General features: G+C 46.0%; 1 protein-coding gene across 2 annotated transcripts in view; it reads left to right on the forward strand.

The window, feature by feature from the left end:
* mlf1 (myeloid leukemia factor 1) overlaps positions 1 to 8,841 on the forward strand; it is a 34,920-nt gene extending 26,079 nt beyond the window's left edge. Inside the window, exon 7 of one of the 2 annotated variants that reach the window (XM_060905270.1) lies at positions 8,269 to 8,841. In XM_060905270.1, the coding sequence (XP_060761253.1) occupies positions 8,269 to 8,353 (85 nt within the window). In that variant the 3' untranslated portion in view covers positions 8,354 to 8,841. Of the gene's footprint in view, positions 1 to 8,223 lie in introns of both variants that reach the window. The other variant, XM_060905272.1, reaches the window with a different exon arrangement.
* Positions 8,842 to 23,107: the final 14,266 nt, after the last annotated feature.

Genomic DNA, 23,107 nt, shown 5'->3' on the forward strand with positions numbered 1-23,107 from the left:
GCGCTGGCGCTGCTGCTCCGGCGTGCGCCCCACGCGCTGAAGGACAGCCCGGCGAAGGTCGGCGTAAGCCAGCCGGCGATCGGCGGGGAGCTGTAGTGCAGCCAGCTGCGCCTCTCCCGTCAGGAGGGGGAGGAGGCGCGCCGCTCCATCGGCCACCCCGAGGCTTCAGCGACCTGCTCGAATAACGTGAAGAAAGCCTCGGGGTCATCCTGCGGGCCCATCTTAGTTAAGGTGAGGGGAGACGGGCCCGCGGCCGGAGCGCTGGTGGGCCCCGCCGACGCGAGGAGACGCCGGAACGCCTTGCGATCTTCTTGCTGGGCCAGCACCAGGGCATCGAAGCGCCGCTCTTGTTCCTTTCGGAGTGTGACGAGCGCCTGGTGCTGGCTTTGCTGAGCCGTGGCGAGGGCGTGGACTAGGTCGGTGAACGGGGAGGATTCCATGGGGCTGCTGGGTTGGTGCTCCATTTCCCGGGTTTCGGCACCACTGTAGCTTTCCCTAGGTGTGGGTGGAGCACAGAGGACGGCAGGACAGAGATCAGGTTCAACAAATCGCTTTATTGCTTCCACTTTTCAGGGAACACAATCGGTTTAAACCAGACACACACATCAGATGTCTGGTTCGGGAGAGATCCCCTCTGCTCTCGCTCTCCCTCCCTAAATAGGGCGCGGTCCCTGGGAAGACACACAAACACAGGTTAATTGCTCTCAGGTGAAGTGATTCTGCCACTTACCTTCCCTGACTCCGCCCTCCTGTCACAGACCGGTGCTTGACCACGCCCCCGCTGCCACACCGAGAAACCACAAACTCCTTTGTCCTGGAGACTTTCCCATATCTGAGAACATAGTTATAGCTTTACATTATCAAGCACCGACACTGGAGACTCCTTTCATAAATTTATAAATAAACGTCTCCTTACAGAAAACAAGCATATCCACGATAGTTGGTTTTTGTTTTTTTATGTGAAGCATTTGTCATACATTTTGTATATTACTATAGAAACAAATATTAGGACAAGCATGTTATATAAACCATTGTAAAAGCAATTATCACCCATGAAATCAAATCGACCGATCAAAATTGAGAATTCAACAACTCTGTTGTAGAAAATTATTTAAATCCTGACCAGTCTTTTTAAAATATCAACCACTAAGATGTTGTTAAACAATTTTCCATGTACTGTAGAACATATATACAGTCACTGAGCTGTGGAGAAGATTTCGTGCCACCAGGAAATGTAGTTACTGTCCAATCATAGCACTCTAAAGCAAACAGGGTGCATGGTTGAGGAAAATGGCCATAGATATGGGATCGTGTTTACGATTACGATATGGGTTACATGTTCACAAGAAGAATCCATACAGTATGAACGCCCCACTCTTGTGGGAATTGAAAACTTTCTGAAAGCTCAGAGTTCACGAGATGTGACATTTCCACAAATGGTGGCAGCAACGGAAGTCGTCCCCCCCCACCCCCCACCCCCCCCCACCCCCCCCCCCGTGGATATGTTAATATATTGTAATTTTAGTCAGAGTTTTCTTTGTAATTTTATCATGTCTGAGGAAAATGTTGATATTCCTAACGGCCTCACTTTTCTGTGGCTACTGCCTCATGGAGGTGAAGCAAGGCAGTAGCCACTATGTTATCGTGATGTAAGAATGAGTGACAATAGAGCACTGCGCATAAGCATTACAATCACCAGAACGGCGAATCGTGATCTCGCGATACGAACCGTTGATCTCATGTTATCAAAGGTACACAAGAACGAGTGGCAAAGCCACTATGTAACTTCATAACCAATCCGCACTTATCCTGATCAAGTTCGATTACCCATTCTACTTCTTGATTAAACTTCGGAACCAATCAGAACCAGAAACGAAATAAGAGAAACCTCGTTATAACTTCGTAGTATCGGAAGATAATCGGCAGATAAAAAGATAAAGGACATTCACCTCGTGGTTCACCAAGGCTACTGATTCGATATCAAGCAAATGGTGTTTATTTTAAGAAAATTTACCTTTTGATGATCACAGATTTTGTTTGGTCCTTCTGAAAGGTCAAATGAAAGGTTTGGTTTTTTTTTAAGCTTTTTGGCAGATATTTATGCCAAGAATTCCAGCCATTCAACAAAAACTCGAGAAGGCAGCGAAGACGACATTGGAATCTCATTCTCATCTCATTATCTCTAGCCGCTTTATCCTTCTACAGGGTCGCAGGCAAGCTGGAGCCTATCCCAGCTGACTACGGGCGAAAGGCGGGGTACACCCTGGACAAGTCGCCAGGTCATCACAGGGCTGACACATAGACACAGACAACCATTCACACTCACATTCACACCTACGGTCAATTTAGAGTCACCAGTTAACCTAACCTGCATGTCTTTGGACTGTGGGGGAAACCAGAGCACCCGGAGGAAACCCACGCGGACACAGGGAGAACATGCAAACTCCGCACAGAAAGGCCCTCGCCGGCCCTGGGGCTCGAACCCAGGACCTTCTTGATGTGAGGGGACAGCGCTAACCACTACACCACCGTGCCGCCCCACATTGGAATCTTTTTTTTTTTTTTTTTTTAGCGATCCGCTCGGTTTGCAATTACAAAAGTCTCATGTGGGAATAAATCGACTCCTTCATGAAAACTAAGAGTAAAAGTAGAATTGGTCAAACTTCTGCTATTCACTTTAGAGTCTTTACACTACACTTGTGAAACAAAATGTGCTCATTACTACTAAATAATAGCCTAGTAAACTAGACCCACCTGCCTAGCGGCCAAAAATATTTTTTGCCTGCGAGTGGGTCTAGCCTCGCACCACATCAACAAAACACCCCGGGCATCAAATTGTGCCCGCCAATCACAACGCAAGGTTTTTGTTTGGATTCTTTGGGCGGGCTTTTGCAGGAGTGACGACAAGGCTGTGCGATGCTGGAGAAAGCGCAACAGGAAAGATGGCTACGGCTAGTGAACAGCGCGCGTTTGACTCCGCTTTGGAATCAGTTTTAGAAGAATTAGACTTGGAGTTTTCGTTGAAACATGAGCAGGAAGAGGCTCTCCGCTCATTCCTTTTCAAGAAGGACGTTTTCGCTGTTTTGCCGACCGGCTATGGCAAAAGTCTGATCTACCAGCTGGCTCCGCTCGTAGCCAAAAGGATGGGGCTAGTTTGTGCAGTATGAAGAATTATAAATAGCTTTGAAACATTACTTTCTGATTGGTTGTTTCTTATTTTCCCGTTATTTTAAATTTAAGGGAAATTATTTCACCAAACACCACTAAATAAAAATAAAAACTCTCAAACAGTTTAAGCAAACCCTTAAACACTTGAAAAAAAATGAGTGTATGTTAAGTATGTGGTACAGACTCCAAACTTGTGGTCATTATCTCCAAACTTCTTAATATCTAGAACCTGTTTATTAATTAATACGCATTTTGAAAAATTTATTTATTTCAAGGCCTCCCCCACTGCTTTCTGTCGCTCTGACTACGTCACAGTCACTGTTGCGCTGATTGGTCAGAGCGTTGGCCTATACGCACAGAGACAGTTTGAAAGACAGCGGTTTGTTCCACCCCCACCCTTCGGAAATGGCTACGAGCGAGGCCAGACTAAATATTCACATTTAGTCTGGCTTGCCAGGCTAACTAAATAATGCTTCTAAAACAATTCATGAACAAGTGCTTTTTTTACTGTTTTGAAAATGGATCTAGTTCACAGCGCTGTACTTTGAACAAAACCCAGTAAACAAAATTGGTAACCAAAATACTCCAAGCCCTGATGCTGCTCACAGCTTGATGATGCTTGCAAGAGATGAGGCGAAGATCACTGAAAAAAGCTTACCATTGTCAGCATGGACCAGAAAAAAAGCTTACCATTGCCCTGCAGCAGTGTTCTCATGATGACCCCACTTGAATGCCAAGCATTTTGTGTACACGACTTCCCATGTTGTTGTAATCACGAGCTCATGAGCTCCATTTGAAGGCAGTAATAGTCACTCAAGATCTAATCGATTAGCTGACAGGACCAGCTGATGTTGAGGTTTCTTTTTCTAGGCTGCTGAGTGGCTCCCTTCACAGTCCAGCTACGGTTTTATTACCTTGTGCCTCAGCCGTGTCACGTTCATCTTGGCGCATTATGACGATGCCTGTCCTGTCGGCTAATCGGTGAAATCTTGAGCAACTACAGTATCTCAGGTCGTTTTCCTCAACCATGTGCCCCGTTATCTCAAGAGCTGTAATTGGATAATGATTTTCATTTCCTGGTGGCACAATTTTCAGCATGTACCTTTTGAAAGGAAAATGAGCCAAATATTTCACTTCACCCCATTTCATTTCAGTGTGTTTATGGCACAATCTCATGATCAAATTGCATGTAATGTAATCCCTTAGCATTGCTTTTCTAGTTAGTGGTTGAACAACTGAAGCATGTTCTCCATGTCACGCAGTGGAAAAAAAGTAACTGATATGCATTGAATTTCCACATGGCACAGTTTCTGCATGCTCAACATAAAACAGTATGTCAGTGATTTGTTTTTCCCCTCATTCCAAAGTCCCGTTTGCATTTCACGGAGGACAAGAAGTCTTCTCCATACTGAACACTTTATTAGGAACACTATACGACTCCTGGGTAGGGTTTTACTTTGCTCTCTACACAGCCTCAGTGTAGAGGTCTGCGCGGGACAGAATTTTCAGTCCCGCTCCCGCCCGCGCCTGCCATATTTTGTCCTGCAAATCCCGCATGATGCAGACGTTCGCGTTATTTCTCACAAAAGTTCTTGTCATTGGCTTGGGGAATTAAACACGCTGAGCTTAGCTGAGCTCTCCACTGACCGATCCTTCACCTAGCACACGGAGCGAGGGTGCGCGTTGCCAGGCGGCATGCACAGCTGAGGCTTTACAGAGATACCCAACACACCTACCAAAATCTACAGTGGATATTAAGAATATTGTACATTGCACATAGCTTACGTCACTCCTCACATTTACATTCTAGGAAATACAAGTAGGCCTATAAGAAATTAATATAACTTAAAGACGCAGCGCGTCTGATTTCAGGACTCTTGACTTTTTAACAGTAAATGTACCTCTTTTTAAAGCAGCACTTACTTCTGAAGCACTGTGAGCTTCACTAGAGGAGCTCTGCTCTTCTGCCATGATCGGAGATCTCAAATACGGAAGAGCGGAAAGGAATCGGAAACGTACGCGAGATTAGACCACATCGGCAAATTTAGGCATCTTAAAATGTTTTTATTAATGCCAAATAAAATATCCAGCACAAATTATATATGATAGACATAAATTAATAATTTATACATTTTATTTTAAACACGTTTTTAGTTAGCGGGACTGCAGCTTATCACCTCTCCCGCATTGTGCACTCCCCCTCCCGCCCACGCCCGCAATGAGCTTTCAAAATTTGTCCCGCGCCGCACTGCTTTGCGTCTGGTCCCGCGGGACTCCCACGGGAGTGCAGGGCTCTATCTCAGTGGATTCCACAAGATGTTGGAGACATTCCTTTGAGATTCTGGTCCATGTTGACATGGTTGCATCATGCACTTTAATCCCATTCTAGCACATTTCCAATGTCTTCTGTTGGATTCCGATCCGGTAACTGTGAAGGACACTGAAGAGCACTTGCCATGTTCATGAATCCAGTTTGAGATGATTTTTGCTTTGGGTCATTGTGCAGTATCATGCTGAAAGTAGCCATTAGAAGATGGTAAATTGTAGCCATGAAGGGATGGACGTGGTCAGCAACAATACTCCAATATGCTGTAGCATTCAAGCGATGAATGAATGGTATTAATGGGTCCAAAGTGTGCCAAAAAACCCATTCCCAACACTATATACCACCTCCACGAGCCTGGACTGTTCACACAAGGCAGGTTGGGTCCAAGGATTCGTGCAGTTGATGCCAAATCCTGACCCCTATCATCTGTGTGCTTCAGCAGAAATCAAGCTTCATCGGACAAGGCTGTGTTTTTCCTCTCCAGCTGTCCAGTTTTGTTGAGCCTGCGCCCAGTGCAGCCTCAGCTTTCTGTTCTTGGCTGACAGAAGTGGAAGCTTGATATCCACTGTTTGTTTGTGTTGTGCATTCTGAGATTCTTTTCTGCTCGCCACAATCGTAGAGTGATTTATCGGAGTTACTGTAGCCTTTCTGCCTGCATGTATTTTTCTTTATTGCACCATTCTGAGTGTAAACGTGAGACTGTTGTGCAGGAAAATCACAGGAGATCAGCATTTACAGAAATGCAGTACTCAAACCAGCCTGTCTGGCATCAATAATCATGCCATGGTCAAAATCACTGAGATCACATCCCTCCTTCCTCCCATTCTGATGGTTGATGTGAACATTCCCCCCCCCGGTCTCCTCTATGGAAGTCGGTGTCAGTAACTCAACACAATAACTCTGAACAATAATTTTTAATGTCATTAAGAAGCATGACAAACCATACAGTACTACCACAGAAGAAAAACAGCAGTACAACCTGATAACCTTCTTTGTCAGAACAACCTGGGTATCAACACTACAAATGAGTCACATACAGTATGAAGAACAGTCCTGCTGAATGTCTTACTCTCTTTCACCCTGCTGTGCCTCTCCTGTCTGCTGGGAACCCATTTTCTTTATTCACATGAACAGTGTATAAAACCTAACTGCACCTACACTTGTACTGTAATTGTCTGTAGATCTTAGTGCTAATATTTACTACTTTTTTAGCACCCCAAAAAAAAAAATGCCTGATGTCTGGCCCTTTTCTTTTCCTCATGTTTGGCCTACTGTCTCTGTGAATAAACTCAAACAGGGTACTCATTTGAAACTATGAATATCTTAAAAATAATACAAAAGGAATGTAAGTAAAAACAATAGAAAACAAATTCAAATACTAGCATATGCACTAGGCTATTTTGCCTAGGCTCGCCTACTACCTGGCTCTTTTTTTTTTTTTTTATGTTGTCCCAGTCCCCAGAGGTTCTGATTTGTAATTTTACATAGGCTTAGCTAGGCCTACATCAGAACTTCTTGTGCCTAATCACACACAGGATGGGCCTATGTGCCAAATTAATTTCAGAAGGGCACAATTTCTCATCTCATTATCTCTAGCCGCTTTATCCTTCTACAGGGTCGCAGGCAAGCTGGAGCCTATCCCAGCTGACTACGGGCGAAAGGCGGGGTACACCCTGGACAAGTCATCAGGTCATCACAGGGCTGACACAAAGACACAGACAACCATTCACACTCACATTCACACCTACGGTCAATTTAGAGTCACCAGTTAACCTAACCTGCATGTCTTTGGACTGTGGGGGAAACCGGAGCACCCGGAGGAAACCCACGCGGACACGGGGAGAACATGCAAACTCCGCACAGAAAGGCCCTCGCCGGCCCCGGGGCTCGAACCCAGGACCTTCTTGCTGTGAGGCGACAGCGCTAACCACTACACCACCGAAGGGCACAATTTATTCATGATAAAATGAGAATGGAAACGTATGGAGTTCTTCTCCTTTGAAACGAGAATCGTTTCTATACCACACTGTAATAAGCTTGATTTAAATAGAGACTTGGCTTATCTTGCTAACTAACATTGGTAACTAACGTTAACGTCCGTCCACTGTAGCCTACTGGCCTCAGTGGGTAAGTAATTCAACGTATAAAGACGTGACATGAGCTGAAAGAAGAGCAAGTCACTTTAATAAATGAAAGTTGTAAAATAAAATATATTTTCAACAGGCTAAAAGTTGGTTAGCAACTAACATTACCAATGCACATCCTCTGCTGCAAACCCATGGACTGTATCTGATGAATCAACTGAATACGGTGTGGAGTAGAAGCTGGTGCTTCAAGCGCGTTCGAGCGCTGCGGTGACTAAAAATGGTACGCTCCACAATAGGGGTGTCTGTCTGAAATCGATTTACATTAAAATGTTCCTACAATAAGAACGCCGAGTGGGAGTTGGTTTGAATTATATATTCCTTTTCACAATATCAGAAAAAATATCGGACCCCCCCAAAAACTTATTTTTGTCTCTTTGGGGGGTACTGGGTCTTCATTGGGGGGTATAGTACCCCCCGTAATTCAAACTATGGCTGCCACATGATCAGCTGATTTTAGATAATTGCATGAAACGAGTGTTCCTAATAAAGTGCTCAGTGAGTGTATATTTTCAATAGTGTTAATTTGACATGGGGAACTTTTTTTGTCATTTGTGACCTTTTTTTTTTTATGATATTTTGTAGGTACTGAAGATGAATGAACGAATGCATTTTGTTTTCTTTCTCCAGAGGAAAAGAAACAAAACCAAGAGAAGGTGAGAAGAAAAAACATGTTTCTGAGCTCAGCATTCAAGGATCCAGCATGAAGAAGTAAAAACTTTTACAAACTGAAAAAACTCTGATGGACAGCATCTCCCTGACGATTTTCATGCCAGTCCTTTTGTTGTTCTGTGTTTCAGTGCATCTTTTTTTTCTGTAATGAAATCTAGACTAAAGCTATCCCTCCAGATTTGTTGGTAATTTTACCTCTTCATTCTTTGTTTTTATAGGCGTTTCAGAAAGGAAACAAAATGTTACCTGTACAGTTAAGTTGATTGCTAGTGTATCCATCATACAGCATATATGTGTAGACATTTAGTTTTCATTCTCAACACTCTCTCCCTCCATCTTTTGACAAAGATTTTACTTGTATTCTTAAGTGTCATTGTGATTTAATTAAAAAGAGCACAAAATATAAGAATGGGTTTCCCCCTAATTAGTGCACTTATGAACACGTACTTGTGTGCAATTAACTATTATGGCCATCTGTTTTGGAAAAGTATGAATTTGCTTTACAATTGCCCATTTGTAAAGAACTACAAATAAAAGCTTTTTTTTTATATATACAATTTTTTTTTTTTGTTGTCTCTTTTCAGGTTGTCCGTTTTGTGTTGAATTGTCTACTGTTTTCATTTTTCAAAAATGAAAGCCATAATAAAGACGCCATTATTTAAGTCTGAGCTGAGATTCCTTTAAAAAAAAAAGTATCAAGTAATAACACCAAAGAAGTTTAAAAAAAAAAATACAATCTGCATTCTAATAGAAAAGAGAATAAAATCTATAGGTATGTGTCTGTCATTGTGTAAGTCTATTACTTGTGACTAATGCATTTTTGGTTTTCTGTAACTGTTCTTCATGAATCCAGTTTTGTAAGTAACACTCTTGGGTAAGCGGATTAAACAGTAAGGATTTCTCTCGTCTACATGAGCTCCGTTAAAGTTTATGCTCCGTGTTCTAGCTACACAATTGAGACTCCTTATTTCTAACTCCTTCAAGTTAGATGGGTTGTGTTGGTGTACAGCAATCTTCAAGTTATGCCACAGATTCTCAACTGGATTGAGGTCGGAGCTTTGATTAGGCCATTCCAAGACATTTTAAATTTTTCCCTTTAAACCACTCCAGTGTAGCTTTAGCAGTATGTTTAGGGTCATTGTTCTGCTGGAACGTGAACCTTCGTCCCAGTCTCAAACCTCTGGCCGACTCAAACGGGTTTTCCTCCAGAATTGCCCTGTATTTAGTGCCATCCATCTTTCCTTCAGTCCTGACCAGCTTTCCTGTCCCTGCAGATGAAAAATATCCCCACGGCATGATGCTGCCACCACCATGCTTCACTGTAGGGATGGTGTTCTCAGGGTGTTGGGTTTGTGCCACACATGGAATTTCCCATGATGGCCAAAAAGTTCAATTTTTGTCTCATTTGACCAGTGAATCATCTTCCATGTGTTTGGGGAGTCTGCCACATGCTGTTAGACAAACACCAAATGTGTTTTTTCTTTAAGCAATGACTTTTTTTCTGGCCACTCTTCCATAAAGCCCCACCCTGTGGAGTGTATGGCTTAAAGTGGTCCTATGGACAGATATTCCCAACTCTGCTGTGGATCTCTGCAGCTCCTTCAGTGTTATTTGTTGCATCTCTGATTAATGCCCTCCTTGCCCAGTCTGTGAGTTTTGGTGGGCGGCCTTCTCTTGTCAGGTTTGTAGTGGTGACATATTCTTTCCATTTTGCTATAATGGATTTAATGGTGCTCACTGGGATATTCAAAGTGTGGGATATTTTTTTATAACCCAACCCTGAGCTATACTTCTCCACAACTTTGTCTCTGACCTGTTTGGAGGCTCCTTGGTTTTTATATTGCTTGCTTAGTAGTGTTGTAGAGTCAGGATCCTTCCAGAACAGGTTGATTTATACAGACATCATGTGACAGATCATGTGACACTTTGATTGCACACAGGTGGATCTTAATCAACTGTGTGACTTATGAAGTGAATTGTTTGGACCAGCACTTATGAAAGTGCTTCATATGAAAGGGGGTGAATACCAGTGGCAGCTGGTAGCCTTTCAAACAGGGGAGGCTGGTCGGTTACGATATTTCCAGATTTTAAAAGAAAAAACACATCAATTTTGCCCATACTCTTGATCTGGCTGATTGTTGGCAGGGTCACAAACCGTGAAATAACAGGTTCTTTTGGCCCATTAGCCTACTGTCCAATATACATGATGGTGGTGTTGGGGGGGGTATATATTTCAACATTTTATATTTTAAAATTGTGGCATGTTGTTTAAAAATTGATCATTATTGAAAGCAGCTCTTTGTCAGGAACCTCAGCAGTAACAGCAGAGTGTTCTGGAATAGGCACAAGCACTGACCTTGGGGAGCCAAACATAGAGCTGGGTGCCACACATTTCATTCAATGACACTTTCCCTATATTTTACTTATTTTGACTGAGAAATGTTTTGACAATTTTGATAACCCTTCACTTTTAATCCAGGTCTGTAGTGTGAAATGTTCTCGGCTGTGTTTTTGTTTAAAAATGTTTTCCAAATTGTAGCTGTGTTTAATTCATATCCAGAGAAATATATATTCCAATATAATATACTCAGCATAAACATTTTAAATAGATTCTATATTTTTGGTCCATCCATGACATATTACTAAAGTAGCCTATTTACTGTTGTTGATGTGGGTCACTTGCTGTTAGCCAATTCACTTTCTCGTACCAGGAGAGCTGAAAGGAACGAGTATTATTCCCGACCTTTTTCACCAAGTCAATTTGAGGCGTTGGTCTACCCTGCTCTTTAATTTAAATTTTTTCCTCGAAAGGAAGACTGGCAAATGGCTTCGCCAAAATTAAATCAGCAATGCTTGGCATCCGTGCGCAGCTTTCTTGCTAGCTGACTAGCCCCCTCAAGTTCAAGTTCAGTCACTCAAATAAACGACATTTCTGGAACTAAGATATGGAACTGAGATTCACCGCTGCCTGTCTATTTGAAACGAGCTGTCAATCAAAGAAAATATCCGGCTGCTTTCACCAATCACCAGTCTCCTCGCAGAAAGCTTTGCCATGTCCCTCCCACTGTGAGGCTGGGAGTCTGGTGGGCGGGCGTTTTCGCAGTATTTGTCCAATAATCGTCTTGCATTTTGATATTGAAAAGCGCATAGCTCCCAAATGCCATTGAAGTCCACTGAGGCTGGGCTGCATCGCGCTGTCACGAGGGGGAAAAACTCACGCACACATTAGGCGAACTGGGGAAAGTTATAACGGAATGATTTCGCACTGTAGTTGGGTTGAGCACATATATTTCTATGATTCTGGATCTGAAATAGCAATGTTATAAGGTCGGCTATAACATAAGCCTAGCGCAATTCATCCTACACGATGTTCGTCATTTTTAGAGGAGGCTGAGCCTCCCTTGTTGTCTTAGAGCAATCGCCCGGTGAATACCTATGCACACTCCAGATTTCTGTTTTTTCATGTTAATTATTGTTTGTGTCACAATTTAAAAAAAAAAAATTGCACCTTTAAAGTGGTAGGCATGTACTCACAAAGTCAAGGTGGCACTCGTCTTTTTGGTTCAATTAATAAACCAAACAAAATACAAAACTTTCAAAAACATTCAGCTTTGTGATTTATTTTAGACGTAGGCAGTGGGTTTGATCAGTCAAGTTATTAATAGTGCGTTGTGAGCCATTGGGGTCTCATGCACTACTGATGCGTGAGTTCAGATTGCATTTTTTTTCCACAGGAAAGGTGTGTGTAAAAAAAAAAAAATTCCATCATTATTCCATTGTCCAGTTTTCTCCCTGAACAATGACGTGACCTACTATGGCAGTTCTTTGAGAATAACTACAGAAAATCAACACACAGCCAAACAGAAAGGCAGCACAATGTCCAAGTGCTCACTTGTATTCAACTGTTTAGTTAAAGAATGTGGATATCCGGCACTCACTAAACAAACAAACTCTTTTTCTATTCAACTCAATCTCATACTGAATATTTATTTTCCCCACTGAATAAAAGGTTAGTTCAGTGAAAATGCTGACAAAATACTAATATTCAGTCATGTTTGAGTTAGAGTTACCAGACCACGTTGTGTCATTAAAGTAAATTGTCAGGTGGCTTTTTTTTGTCATAGAAGTCATAATTGATAATTTACTAGGCTACACTGCTGATTAAATAATGATATTAAATGATCATTATAATTAAATTATCATCATTATTATTAAATAATAAATGATCAAAGCACTTTGTACTTCACACTCTTACATCTCGGTTTTAAACCATGGCACACACTGTCTTTGTTAATTTACCCAGCACCAGCTGTAGATCATGTAAAAAAAGATTTTAGAGCGTGAAGTGTCATGTCATTGTTGCGAGTTGAGCCATTTTAAACTGAGATTTTAGAGCACGTAGCCACACACACTACACTCACTACACACTTTGCCACACACACTTTCTGCAGATCATGTGGAGAAAAAAGATCTTTCAGTATGAAGTCTCATGTCTGATCCAGTTTCTGTCGGTGATACTTTGCCACAGCTGAGCAAGCACACTCTGCATTTTCTCTGTGGAAATGCAGTCTAGTTCCAGCTTGTGCTTTCTTTTTAGCATGACTGTGGCATTTATATGCTACACAATGAGACATACTTATTTAAAAACTGATAAATTTGGTGGCAGCATGGAGGTGTAGTGGTTAGCACTATTGCCTCACAGCAAGAAGGTTCTTGGTTCAAGTCCAGTGGCTGACGGGGACCTTTTTGTGCGGAGTTTGCAAGCTGGAGCCTATCCCAACTGACTACGGGCAAAAGGCGGGGTACACCCTGGACAAGTCGCCAGGTCATCACAGGGCTGACACATAGACACAGACAACCATTCACACTCACATTCACACCTACGGTCAATTTAGAGTCACCAGTTAACCTAACCTGCATGTCTTTGGACTGTGGGGGAAACCGGAGCACCCGGAGGAAACCCACGCGGACACAGGGAGAACATGCAAACTCCACACAGAAAGGCCCTCGCCGGCCACGGGGCTCGAACCCGGACCTTCTTGCTGTGAGGCGACAGCGCTAACCACTACACCACCGTGCCGCCTGCGGTTATGGATAATGGATAATAATAATGGATAAATTCAGTAAAAGAAAATTACTTCTAAAACTAGCAAAACTACAATGTAAACAAAGAATATAAACAGCTCAGTTGCGCCAATCAACCACTACCTGACATTGTCGCATACCTCACCACCACAGGAAGCCCAGACAGTATTCTAAAAAAAATTTCATTTTCCTCACCAACTATTTGGTCTCCGAAAATATACAGTTAGGTCCATATATATTTGGACACTGACACAAATTTTGTTTTTTTTTACCTGTTTACTGAAACATATTCAGGTTATAGTTATTGTAACGACCCTACGTGTGGGTGGAGCACAGAGGACGGCAGGACAGAGATCAGGTTTTATCAACTGGCTTTATTGCCACACTTTTCAGTCTAGCAATACTTTTTACAGAGACACACACACAACTGGCGTCTGGTTCAGGGTTGCGCCCCTCTGCTCTCGCTCTCCCTCCTGATATAGGGCGCAGTCACTGGGAAGACACACAAACAGGTTAATTGCTCTCAGGTGACGTGATTCTGCCACTTACCTTCCCTGACTCCGCCCTCCTGTCACAGACCGGCGCTTGACCACGCCCCCGCTGCCACATACCCCCACCGCCCGACTCAGGCCGGGCGGCCGTCCGGCCTGCAGCCGACTCCCCCCCCCCCCCTTGACGGGAGAGGAAGTCCGCCACGACCATCTGCGCCCCCGGCCTGTGGACCACCTTGAAATTAAAGGGTTGGAGCGCCAGATACCAACGGGTGATCCGCGCGTTGGCATCCTTCATGCGGTGGAGCCACTGGAGGGGCGCGTGGTCCGAACAGAGGGTGAAAGGGCGCCCCAGCAGGTAGTACCGGAGGGCGAGAACCGCCCACTTGATGGCCAGACACTCTTTCTCTATGGTGCTGTAGCGCCCCTCACGCACCGACAGCTTCCTGCTGATATACAGGACAGGGCGGTCCTCCCCCTCCACCTCCTGGGACAAAACCGCCCCCAGCCCTCTGTCCGACGCATCGGTCTGCAACATAAAAGGGAGAGAAAAGTCAGGGGAGTGTAGAAGTGGCCCCCCACACAGTGCAGCCTTTACCTCTGAGAAAGCCCGCTGGCACTGCTCCGTCCACTGGACCGGATCTGGTGCCCCCTTTTTAGTGAGATCAGTCAGCGGGCTGGTGACGTCCGAATAATTAGGTATAAACCTGCGATAATAGCCAGCCAGCCCCAGGAACTGTCTCACCCCCTTTTTGGTCTTGGGCCTCGGGCAGGCCGCAATTGCTGCCGTCTTATTAATTTGGGGACGCACCTGCCCGTTGCCCAAGTGGAAGCCCAGATACCGTACTTCCACCCGCCCAATCGCACACTTCTTTGGGTTGGCTGTGAGCCCCGCTCGCCTCAGTGACCTAAGGACAGCCCTCAGATGTTCGAGGTGCCGCTGCCAGTCATTACTATAGATGATTATGTCATCTAAATATGCTGCTGCATACGTGGCGTGAGGGCGGAGGACTCTGTCCATCAGCCGCTGAAACGTCGCGGGCGCCCCAAACAGCCCAAACGGAAGGGTGACGAATTGGTGTAAACCAAACGGTGTGGAAAAGGCCGTTTTTTCTCGGGATAGTGGAGTCAAGGGGATCTGCCAATATCCCTTCGTCAAATCCAGTGTCGAATAAAAGCGAGCAGTGCCGAGTCGATCGAGCAACTCATCAATACGAGGCATTGGGTACGCGTCGAATTTAGACACCGCGTTGACTTTCCTATAGTCCACACAGAACCGGACCGACCCGTCGGCCTTGGGTACCAAGACCACCGGGCTGCTCCAGTCACTGTAGGACTCCTCGACGATGCCCATTTCGGGCATGGTCTGAAGTTCTTCCCGAACCACCTTTTTTTTGTGTTCGGGTAGCCTGTAAGGGCGGCTACGCACTACCACCCCCGGGGGCGTCTCTATGTGGTGCTCTATGAGGTTAGTGCGACCGGGCAGGGGCGAGAACACATCCGAAAACTCGGTCTGCAACTGGGCGACCTCCGTGAGTTGGGTCGGGGAGAGGTGGTCTCCACAGGGGACCGGAGAGGTACGCGATGCCAATGTCCCTTTTTGAACCTCCGGCCCCAGCTCCGCCTTCTCTGGAACTACCGACACCAACGCCACAGGGACCTCCTCGTTCCAGAGTTTAAGCAGGTTGAGGTGGTAAATCTGTAGCGCCCCACCCCTGTCCGTTCGCCTCACCTCATAGTCGACGTCCCCGACTCGCCGTGTGACCTCAAAGGGTCCTTGCCACTTGGCGATCAATTTGGAGCTCGACGTGGGCAACAGTACGAGTACCTTATCTCCCGGAGTGAACTCTCTAAGGCGCGTACCCTTGTTGTACAGGCGGGCTTGCCGTTCCTGGGCCTGCCGCAAATTCTCCTGAGTTAGGTGCGTGAGTGTGTGGAGTTTTGCGCGCAGGTCCATAACGTACTGAATTTCGTTCTTACTTTGTGAAGGTCCCTCCTCCCAATTTTCCCGCAGCACGTCCAGGATGCCGCGCGGCTTACGCCCATATAATAATTCAAACGGGGAGAACCCCGTGGAGGCTTGGGGGACCTCTCGCACTGAGAACAGCAAGGGTTCGAGCCACTTATCCCAGTTACGTCCGTCCTCACTTACGAATTTTTTAATAATATTTTTGAGGGTGCGGTTGAATCGTTCCACTAAACCGTCCGTTTGTGGGTGATACACGCTGGTGCGGATCGGCTTAATCCCCAATAACCCATACAGTTCGCGCAGTGTTCGTGACATAAACGTAGTGCCTTGATCAGTCAGAATCTCTTTCGGGATTCCAACTCGGGAGATGACGCGGAAGAGTGCCTCTGCAATACTGCGTGCTGAGATATTGCGCAGAGGCACTGCTTCCGGGTATCGCGTTGCATAGTCCACCAGAACTAATATAAAGCGGTACCCTCGTGCTGACCGATCTAATGGCCCGACGAGATCCATCCCAATTCTCTCAAACGGGGTCTCGATTAACGGTAGAGGGCGCAAAGGCGCTTTTGGAATGGCCGCTGGGTTTACTAACTGGCATTCGCGGCATGCCGTACACCACCTACGGACATCGCCGCGAATCCCCGGCCAATAGAAACGGGCCATTATTCGGGCTAGTGTTTTATCCTGCCCCAAGTGTCCGGCCATGGGATTAAAGTGAGCCGCCTGGAATACCAATTCCCGGCGGCTCTTCGGAATTAAAAGCTGCGTGACTCGCTCTTTAGTTTGAGTGTCCTGCGTCACTCGGTATAATCTATCCTTCATAATCGCGAAGTAGGGGAAGGACGGGGTGGCGTTCGGCGGGAGCGTTTGACCATCGATTACTCTCACTTGGTCAAACGCATGCCGCAGAGTCTCGTCTCGCGACTGCTCTAATGGGAAATCCGCGAGGGATTCCCCAAGAGAGAGAGGAGGAGCCGGCGGCTCCTCACTCTGACGCGGAGATGACGTAGACGGCTCTGTGACAGCTGCTCCCGCCAAAGCGACACCGGGACCTCCCCCTGTCAAATGGCAGGACCCACTCTCGACTAGGCGTGTCATTAAACCCCGAAATCCCGGCCAATCAGTCCCCAAAATTAGAGAGTGGGTAAGGCGAGGATTAACCGCCGCCTTTACTATGAATTTTTCCCCTCTGAAAATAATGTGGACCGACACCAAAGGGTAGCTGTGAACATCCCCGTGCACACATAACACCTTCACCCCTTGTGCTCCCCCCAATGCCTCGTTTTGAACCAGGCTTTGGCGAATTGAGGTCTGATTACAACCAGAATCCACCAATGCCTGATATGTAGCCCCTTGGATACTCACCGGTATGCGATACGCTCCGGCCCGATCGAGGGCGGCCTCTGGCGCGTCGGGGATCCGAACCACCGCGCCCACTTCCGTTGCCGTGCACTGCTGTTGAAGGTGGCCCGGCTCCCCGCAGCGCCAGCAAACCGGCCCGGGCTTTCCCTCTGCACCGGTGATCTGGGGCTCACTCACCTGAGGTGGGGGAGAGACAGACACAGAAGGGAGAAACGGGAGGGCACCGCGGGTGCGGCGGGCCGGCTGGGGGGGTGCCGGCCCCCGCCTCCGCGGAGGGGGAATGGGGCGAGGACAGGACACAGGAGGAGGGGGAGAGAGAGAGAGAAGAGGAGAGAAGAGAAGATGCCATCTGCTGTCCTGCCGCCGGGACAGCCGCCAGATGATCCTCCGCCAGCTCGACTGCCTGATCCAGCGACGCCGGGCGGTGGCACTGGACCCACTCCGCGGTTCCGGCTGGTAAGCGGGCGATGAACTGTTCCAGTACCACCTGGTCGACGATTCCCTCGGCGTCGCGATCGTTGGCCCTCAGCCACCGCCAGCAGGCGTCCCGGAGCTGCTGGCCGAACGCGAACGGCCGGCCGACTTCCTCCAGTCGCAGCGCGCGGAAGCGCTGGCGCTGTTGCTCCGGCGCTGTTGCTCCGGTGTGCGCCCCACGCGCTGGAGGACGGCCCGGCGAAGGTCCGCGTAGGCCAGCCGGCGGTCGGCGGGGAGCTGTAGCGCGGCCAGCTGTGCCTCTCCCGTGAGCAGGGGGAGGAGGCGCGCCGCGCGCTGCTCCATCGGCCACCCCGAGGCTTCGGCGACCTGTTCAAACAACGTGATGAAAGCCTCGGGGTCGTCCTGCGGGCCCATCTTGGTGACAATGAGGGGAGACGGGCCCGCGGCCGGAGCGCTGGTGGACCCCGCCGACGCGAGGAGATGCCGGAACGCCTCGCGATCTTCCTGCTGGGCCAGCACCAGGGCTTTGAAGCGCTGCTCCTGCTCCTTTCGGAGCGTGACGAGTGCCTGGTGCTGGCTTTGCTGAGCCGTGGCGAGGGCGTGGATCAGATCGGCGAACGGGGAGGATTCCATGGGGCTGCGGGTTTGGTGCTCCACTGTCCCGGGTTTCGGCACCACTGTAACGACCCTACGTGTGGGTGGAGCACAGAGGACGGCAGGACAGAGATCAGGTTTTATCAACTGGCTTTATTGCCACACTTTTCAGTCTAGCAATACTTTTTACAGAGACACACACACAACTGGCGTCTGGTTCAGGGTTGCGCCCCTCTGCTCTCGCTCTCCCTCCTGATATAGGGCGCAGTCACTGGGAAGACACACAAACAGGTTAATTGCTCTCAGGTGACGTGATTCTGCCACTTACCTTCCCTGACTCCGCCCTCCTGTCACAGACCGGCGCTTGACCACGCCCCCGCTGCCACAGTTATATAATGGGCATGGACATAAAGTCCAGACTTTCAGCTTTCATTTGAGGGTATCCAAATTAAAATTGGATGAAGGGTTTAGGAGTTTCAGCTCCTTAACATGTGCCACCCTGTTTTTAAAGGGACCAAAAGTAATTGGACAATTGACTCAAAGGCTATTTCATGGGCAGGTATGGGCAATTCCTTCGTTATGTCATTCTCAATTAAGCAGATAAAAGACCTGGAGTTGATTTGAGGTGTGGTGCTTGCATTTGGAAGATTTTGCTGTAAAGAAAACATGCGCTCAAAGGAGCTCTCCATGCAGGTGAAACAAGCCATCTTTAAGCTGCGAAAACAGAAAAAAAAAACATCCGAGAAATTGCTACAATATTAGGAGTGGCACAATCTACAGTTTGGTACATCCTGAGAAAGAAAGAAAGCACTGGTGAACTCATCTCATCTCATCTCATCTCATCTCATTATCTCTAGCCGCTTTATCCTTCTACAGGGTCGCAGGCAAGCTGGAGCCTATCCCAGCTGACTACGGGCGAAAGGCGGGGTACACCCTGGACAAGTCACCAGGTCATCACAGGGCTGACACATAGACACAGACAACCATTCACACTCACACCTACGGTCAATTTAGAGTCACCAGTTAACCTAACCTGCATGTCTTTGGACTGTGGGGGAAACCGGAGCACCCGGAGGAAACCCATGCGGACACGGGGAGAACATGCAAACTCCACACAGAAAGGCCCTCGCTGGCCCCGGGGCTCAAACCCAGGACCTTCTTGCTGTGAGGCGACAGCGCTAACCACTACACCACCGTGCTGCCTATCAATATCCAAATCTACCATAAAGAGAAGACTGTATGAAAGTAAATACAGAGGGTTCACTGCACGGTGCAAGCCACTCATAAGCCTCAAGAATAAAAAGGCTAGATTGGACTTTGCTAAAAAACATCTAAAAAAGCCAGCACAGTTCTGGAAGAACATTCTTTGGACAGATGAAACCAAGATCAACCTCTACCAGAATGATGGAAAGAAAAAAGTATGGCGAAGGCGTGGTACAGCTCATGATCCAAAGCATACCACATCATCTGTAAAACATGGCGGAGACAGTGTGATGGCTTGGGCATGCATGGCTGCCAGTGGCACTGGGTCACTAGTGTTTATTGATGATGTGACACAGGATAGAAGCAGCTGGATGAATTATGAGGTATTCAGAGACATACTGTGTGCTCAAATCCAGCCAAATGCAGCCAAACTGATTGGTCGGCATTTCATAATATAGGTGGACAATGACCCAAAACATAAAGCCAAAGCAACCCAGGAGTTTATTAAAGCAAAGAAGTGGAATATTCTTGAATGGCCAAGTCAGTCACCTGATCTCAACCCAATTGAGCATGCATTTCACTTGTTAAAGACTAAACTTCAGACAGAAAGGCCCACAAACAAACAGCAACTGAAAACCGCTGCAGTAAAGGCCTGGCAGAGCATTAAAAAGGAGGAAACACAGCGTCTGGTGATGTCCATGAGTTCAAGACTTCAGGCAGTCATTGCCAACAAAGGGTTTTCAACCAAGTATTAGAAATGAACATTTTATTTACAATTATTTAATTTGTCCAGTTACTTTTGAGCCCCTGAAATGAAGGGATTGTGTTTAAAAAATGCTTTAGTTCCTCACATTTTTATGCAATCATTTTGTTCAACCCACTGAATTAAAGCTGAAAGTCTGAACTTCAACTGCATCTGAATTGAAAAATGTTGTCTCTGTCCAAATATTTATGGACCTAACTGTAAGTTTGATTTTTGAAATCTATGACTAATTTTACATAAAATAAGTTTGAAAAGCAATACACTGGAGAATCCCTTTAAAGATTCCTCACACCGTGGTCACAACCTTTTCCAACTCCTCCCTTCCAGCAGGTGCTACAGAGCACTGTGATCCAGAACCACCAGACAGAAGAGCAGCTTCTTTCCCCGTGCTGCCAACGCCATAAATACAACCCTGATTCCAAAAAAGTTGGGACAAAGTACAAATTGTAAATAAAAATGGAATGCAATAATTTACAAATCTCAAAAACTGATACTGTATTCACAATAGAACATAGACAACATATCAAATGTCGAAAGTGAGACATTTTGAAATTTCATGACAGCAACACCTCTCAAAAAAGTTGGGACAGGGGCAATAAGAGGCTGGAAAAGTTAAAGGTACAAAAAAGGAACAGCTGCAGGACCAAATTGCAACTCATTAGGTCAATTGGCAATAGGTCATTAACATGACTGGGTATAAAAAGAGCATCTTGGAGTGGCAGCGGCTCTCAGAAGTAAAGATGGGAAGAGGATCACCAATCCCCCTAATTCTGCGCCAACAAATAGTGGAGCAATATCAGAAAGGAGTTCGACAGTGTAAAATTGCAAAGAGTTTGAACATATCATCATCTACAGTGCATAATATCATCAAAAGATTCAGAGAATCTGGAAGAATCTCTGTGTGTAAGGGTCAAGGCCGGAAAACCATACTGGGTACCCGTGATCTTCGGGCGCTTAGACGGCACTGCATCACATACGGGCATGCTTCTGTATTGGAAATCACAAAATGGGCTCAGGAATATTTCCAGAGAACATTATCTGTGAACACAGTTCACCGTGCCATCCACCGTTGCCAGATAAAACTCTATAGTTCAAAGAAGAAGCCGTATCTAAACATGATCCAGAAGCACAGACGTCTTCTCTGGGCCAAGGCTCATTTAAAATGGACTGTGGCAAAGTGGAAAACTGTTCTGTGGTCAGACAAATCAAAATTTGAAGTTCTTTATGGAAATCAGGGACGGCATGTCATTCAGACTAAAGAGGAGAAGGACGACCCAAGTTGTTATCAGCGCTCAGTTCAGAAGCCTGCATCTCTGATGGTATGGGGTTGCATTAGTGCGTGTGGCATGGGCAGCTTACACATCTGGAAAGACACCATCAATGCTGAAATGTATATCCAGGTTCTAGAGCAACATATGCTCCCATCCAGACGGCGTCTCTTTCAGGGAAGACCTTGCATTTTCCAACATGACAATGCCAAACCACATACTGCGTCAATTACAGCATCATGGCTGCATAGAAGAAGGGTCCGGGTACTGAACTGGCCAGCCTGCAGTCCAGATCTTTCACCCATAGAAAACATTTGGTGCATCATAAAATGAAAGATACGACAAAAAAGACCTAAGACAGTTGAGCAACTAGAATCCTACATTAGACAAGAATGGGTTAACATTCCTATCCCTAAATTTGAGCAACTTGTCTCCTCAGTCCCCAGACGTTTACAGACTGTTGTAAAGAGAAAAGGGGATGTCTCACAGTGGTAAACATGGCCTTGTCCCAACTTTTTTGAGATGTGTTGTTGTCATGAAATTTAAAATCACCTAATTTTTCTCTTTAAATGATACATTTTCTCAGTTTAAACATTTGATATGTCATCTATGTTCTATTCTGAATAAAATATGGAATTTTGAAACTTCCACATCATTGCATTCCGTTTTTATTTACAATTTGTACTTTGTCCCAACTTTTTTGGAATCGGGGTTGTAGATGCTGAAACACATGCACGGATCCAGAAAGCCTCTGTTGCCTTTGGGAAGTTAGAGAAGTGCTTATGGTCAGATAGAGGAATAACCATTAAAACCAAAGTGACAGTTTACCAAGCATGCATCTTGACTGCCTTTTTGTATTCCTCTGAAGAACTGGACAACACTCTGCCATCACTTGAAGTGGCTTGAAAGATTTCACCAGAAATGCTTGAGATGAATCTTAAACATCAAATGGCAATCAGTGATCCCAGATAATGTCGTTCTGGAAAAAGGAGGCTGTTCAAGCATTGAGGCGATTATTATCAATAATTAAATGAGGTGGGCAGGGCATGTTGTTCGTATGAAAGATGATAGAATCCCAAAGCAGCTATTTTATGGTCAACTGGAAATTGGAACGCGACCACATCACAAGCCAAAGATACGATATAAGGACTGCATCAAGAATAATCTAAGAAGCTGAAAATCGTTCAGGGTAGAGGCAGTCAGTGAAACACGACTGTGAGAGTTTTGAGCAAAACCGTATCAAGCATGCAAAAATTAAACGTGCTGTTCGTAAGGGAGAGAAGATAGATCTGCCAGCTGAGACTAAGACATAGAAATGTGAAGTTTGTGATTGCATCTTGCTATCAAAAGCTGGATATGTAAGCCATGTGAAAGTACATCAGAAGGAGCAGAAGCAATCTACTTACGTTCATCTTCTACCACCAAAGCCTCAAGAGAACACCTGTACTGTTTGCAGCAAGATGTGCAAATCGACATCTGGGCTGAAGTGGCATATGAAAATACACAAGAATGAGATTCCACAGGCAGATATAATCAATCCTGTGAAGACAACACGTTTTATCTGCCATGTATGTATGAAGCCTTGCAGGTCTGCTGCTGGACTAAATTCGCACCTGAGAGCACATGG

This window comes from Neoarius graeffei, chromosome 23 (assembly GCF_027579695.1).
Source record: "Neoarius graeffei isolate fNeoGra1 chromosome 23, fNeoGra1.pri, whole genome shotgun sequence".
NCBI classification, from domain to species: domain Eukaryota; kingdom Metazoa; phylum Chordata; class Actinopteri; order Siluriformes; family Ariidae; genus Neoarius; species Neoarius graeffei.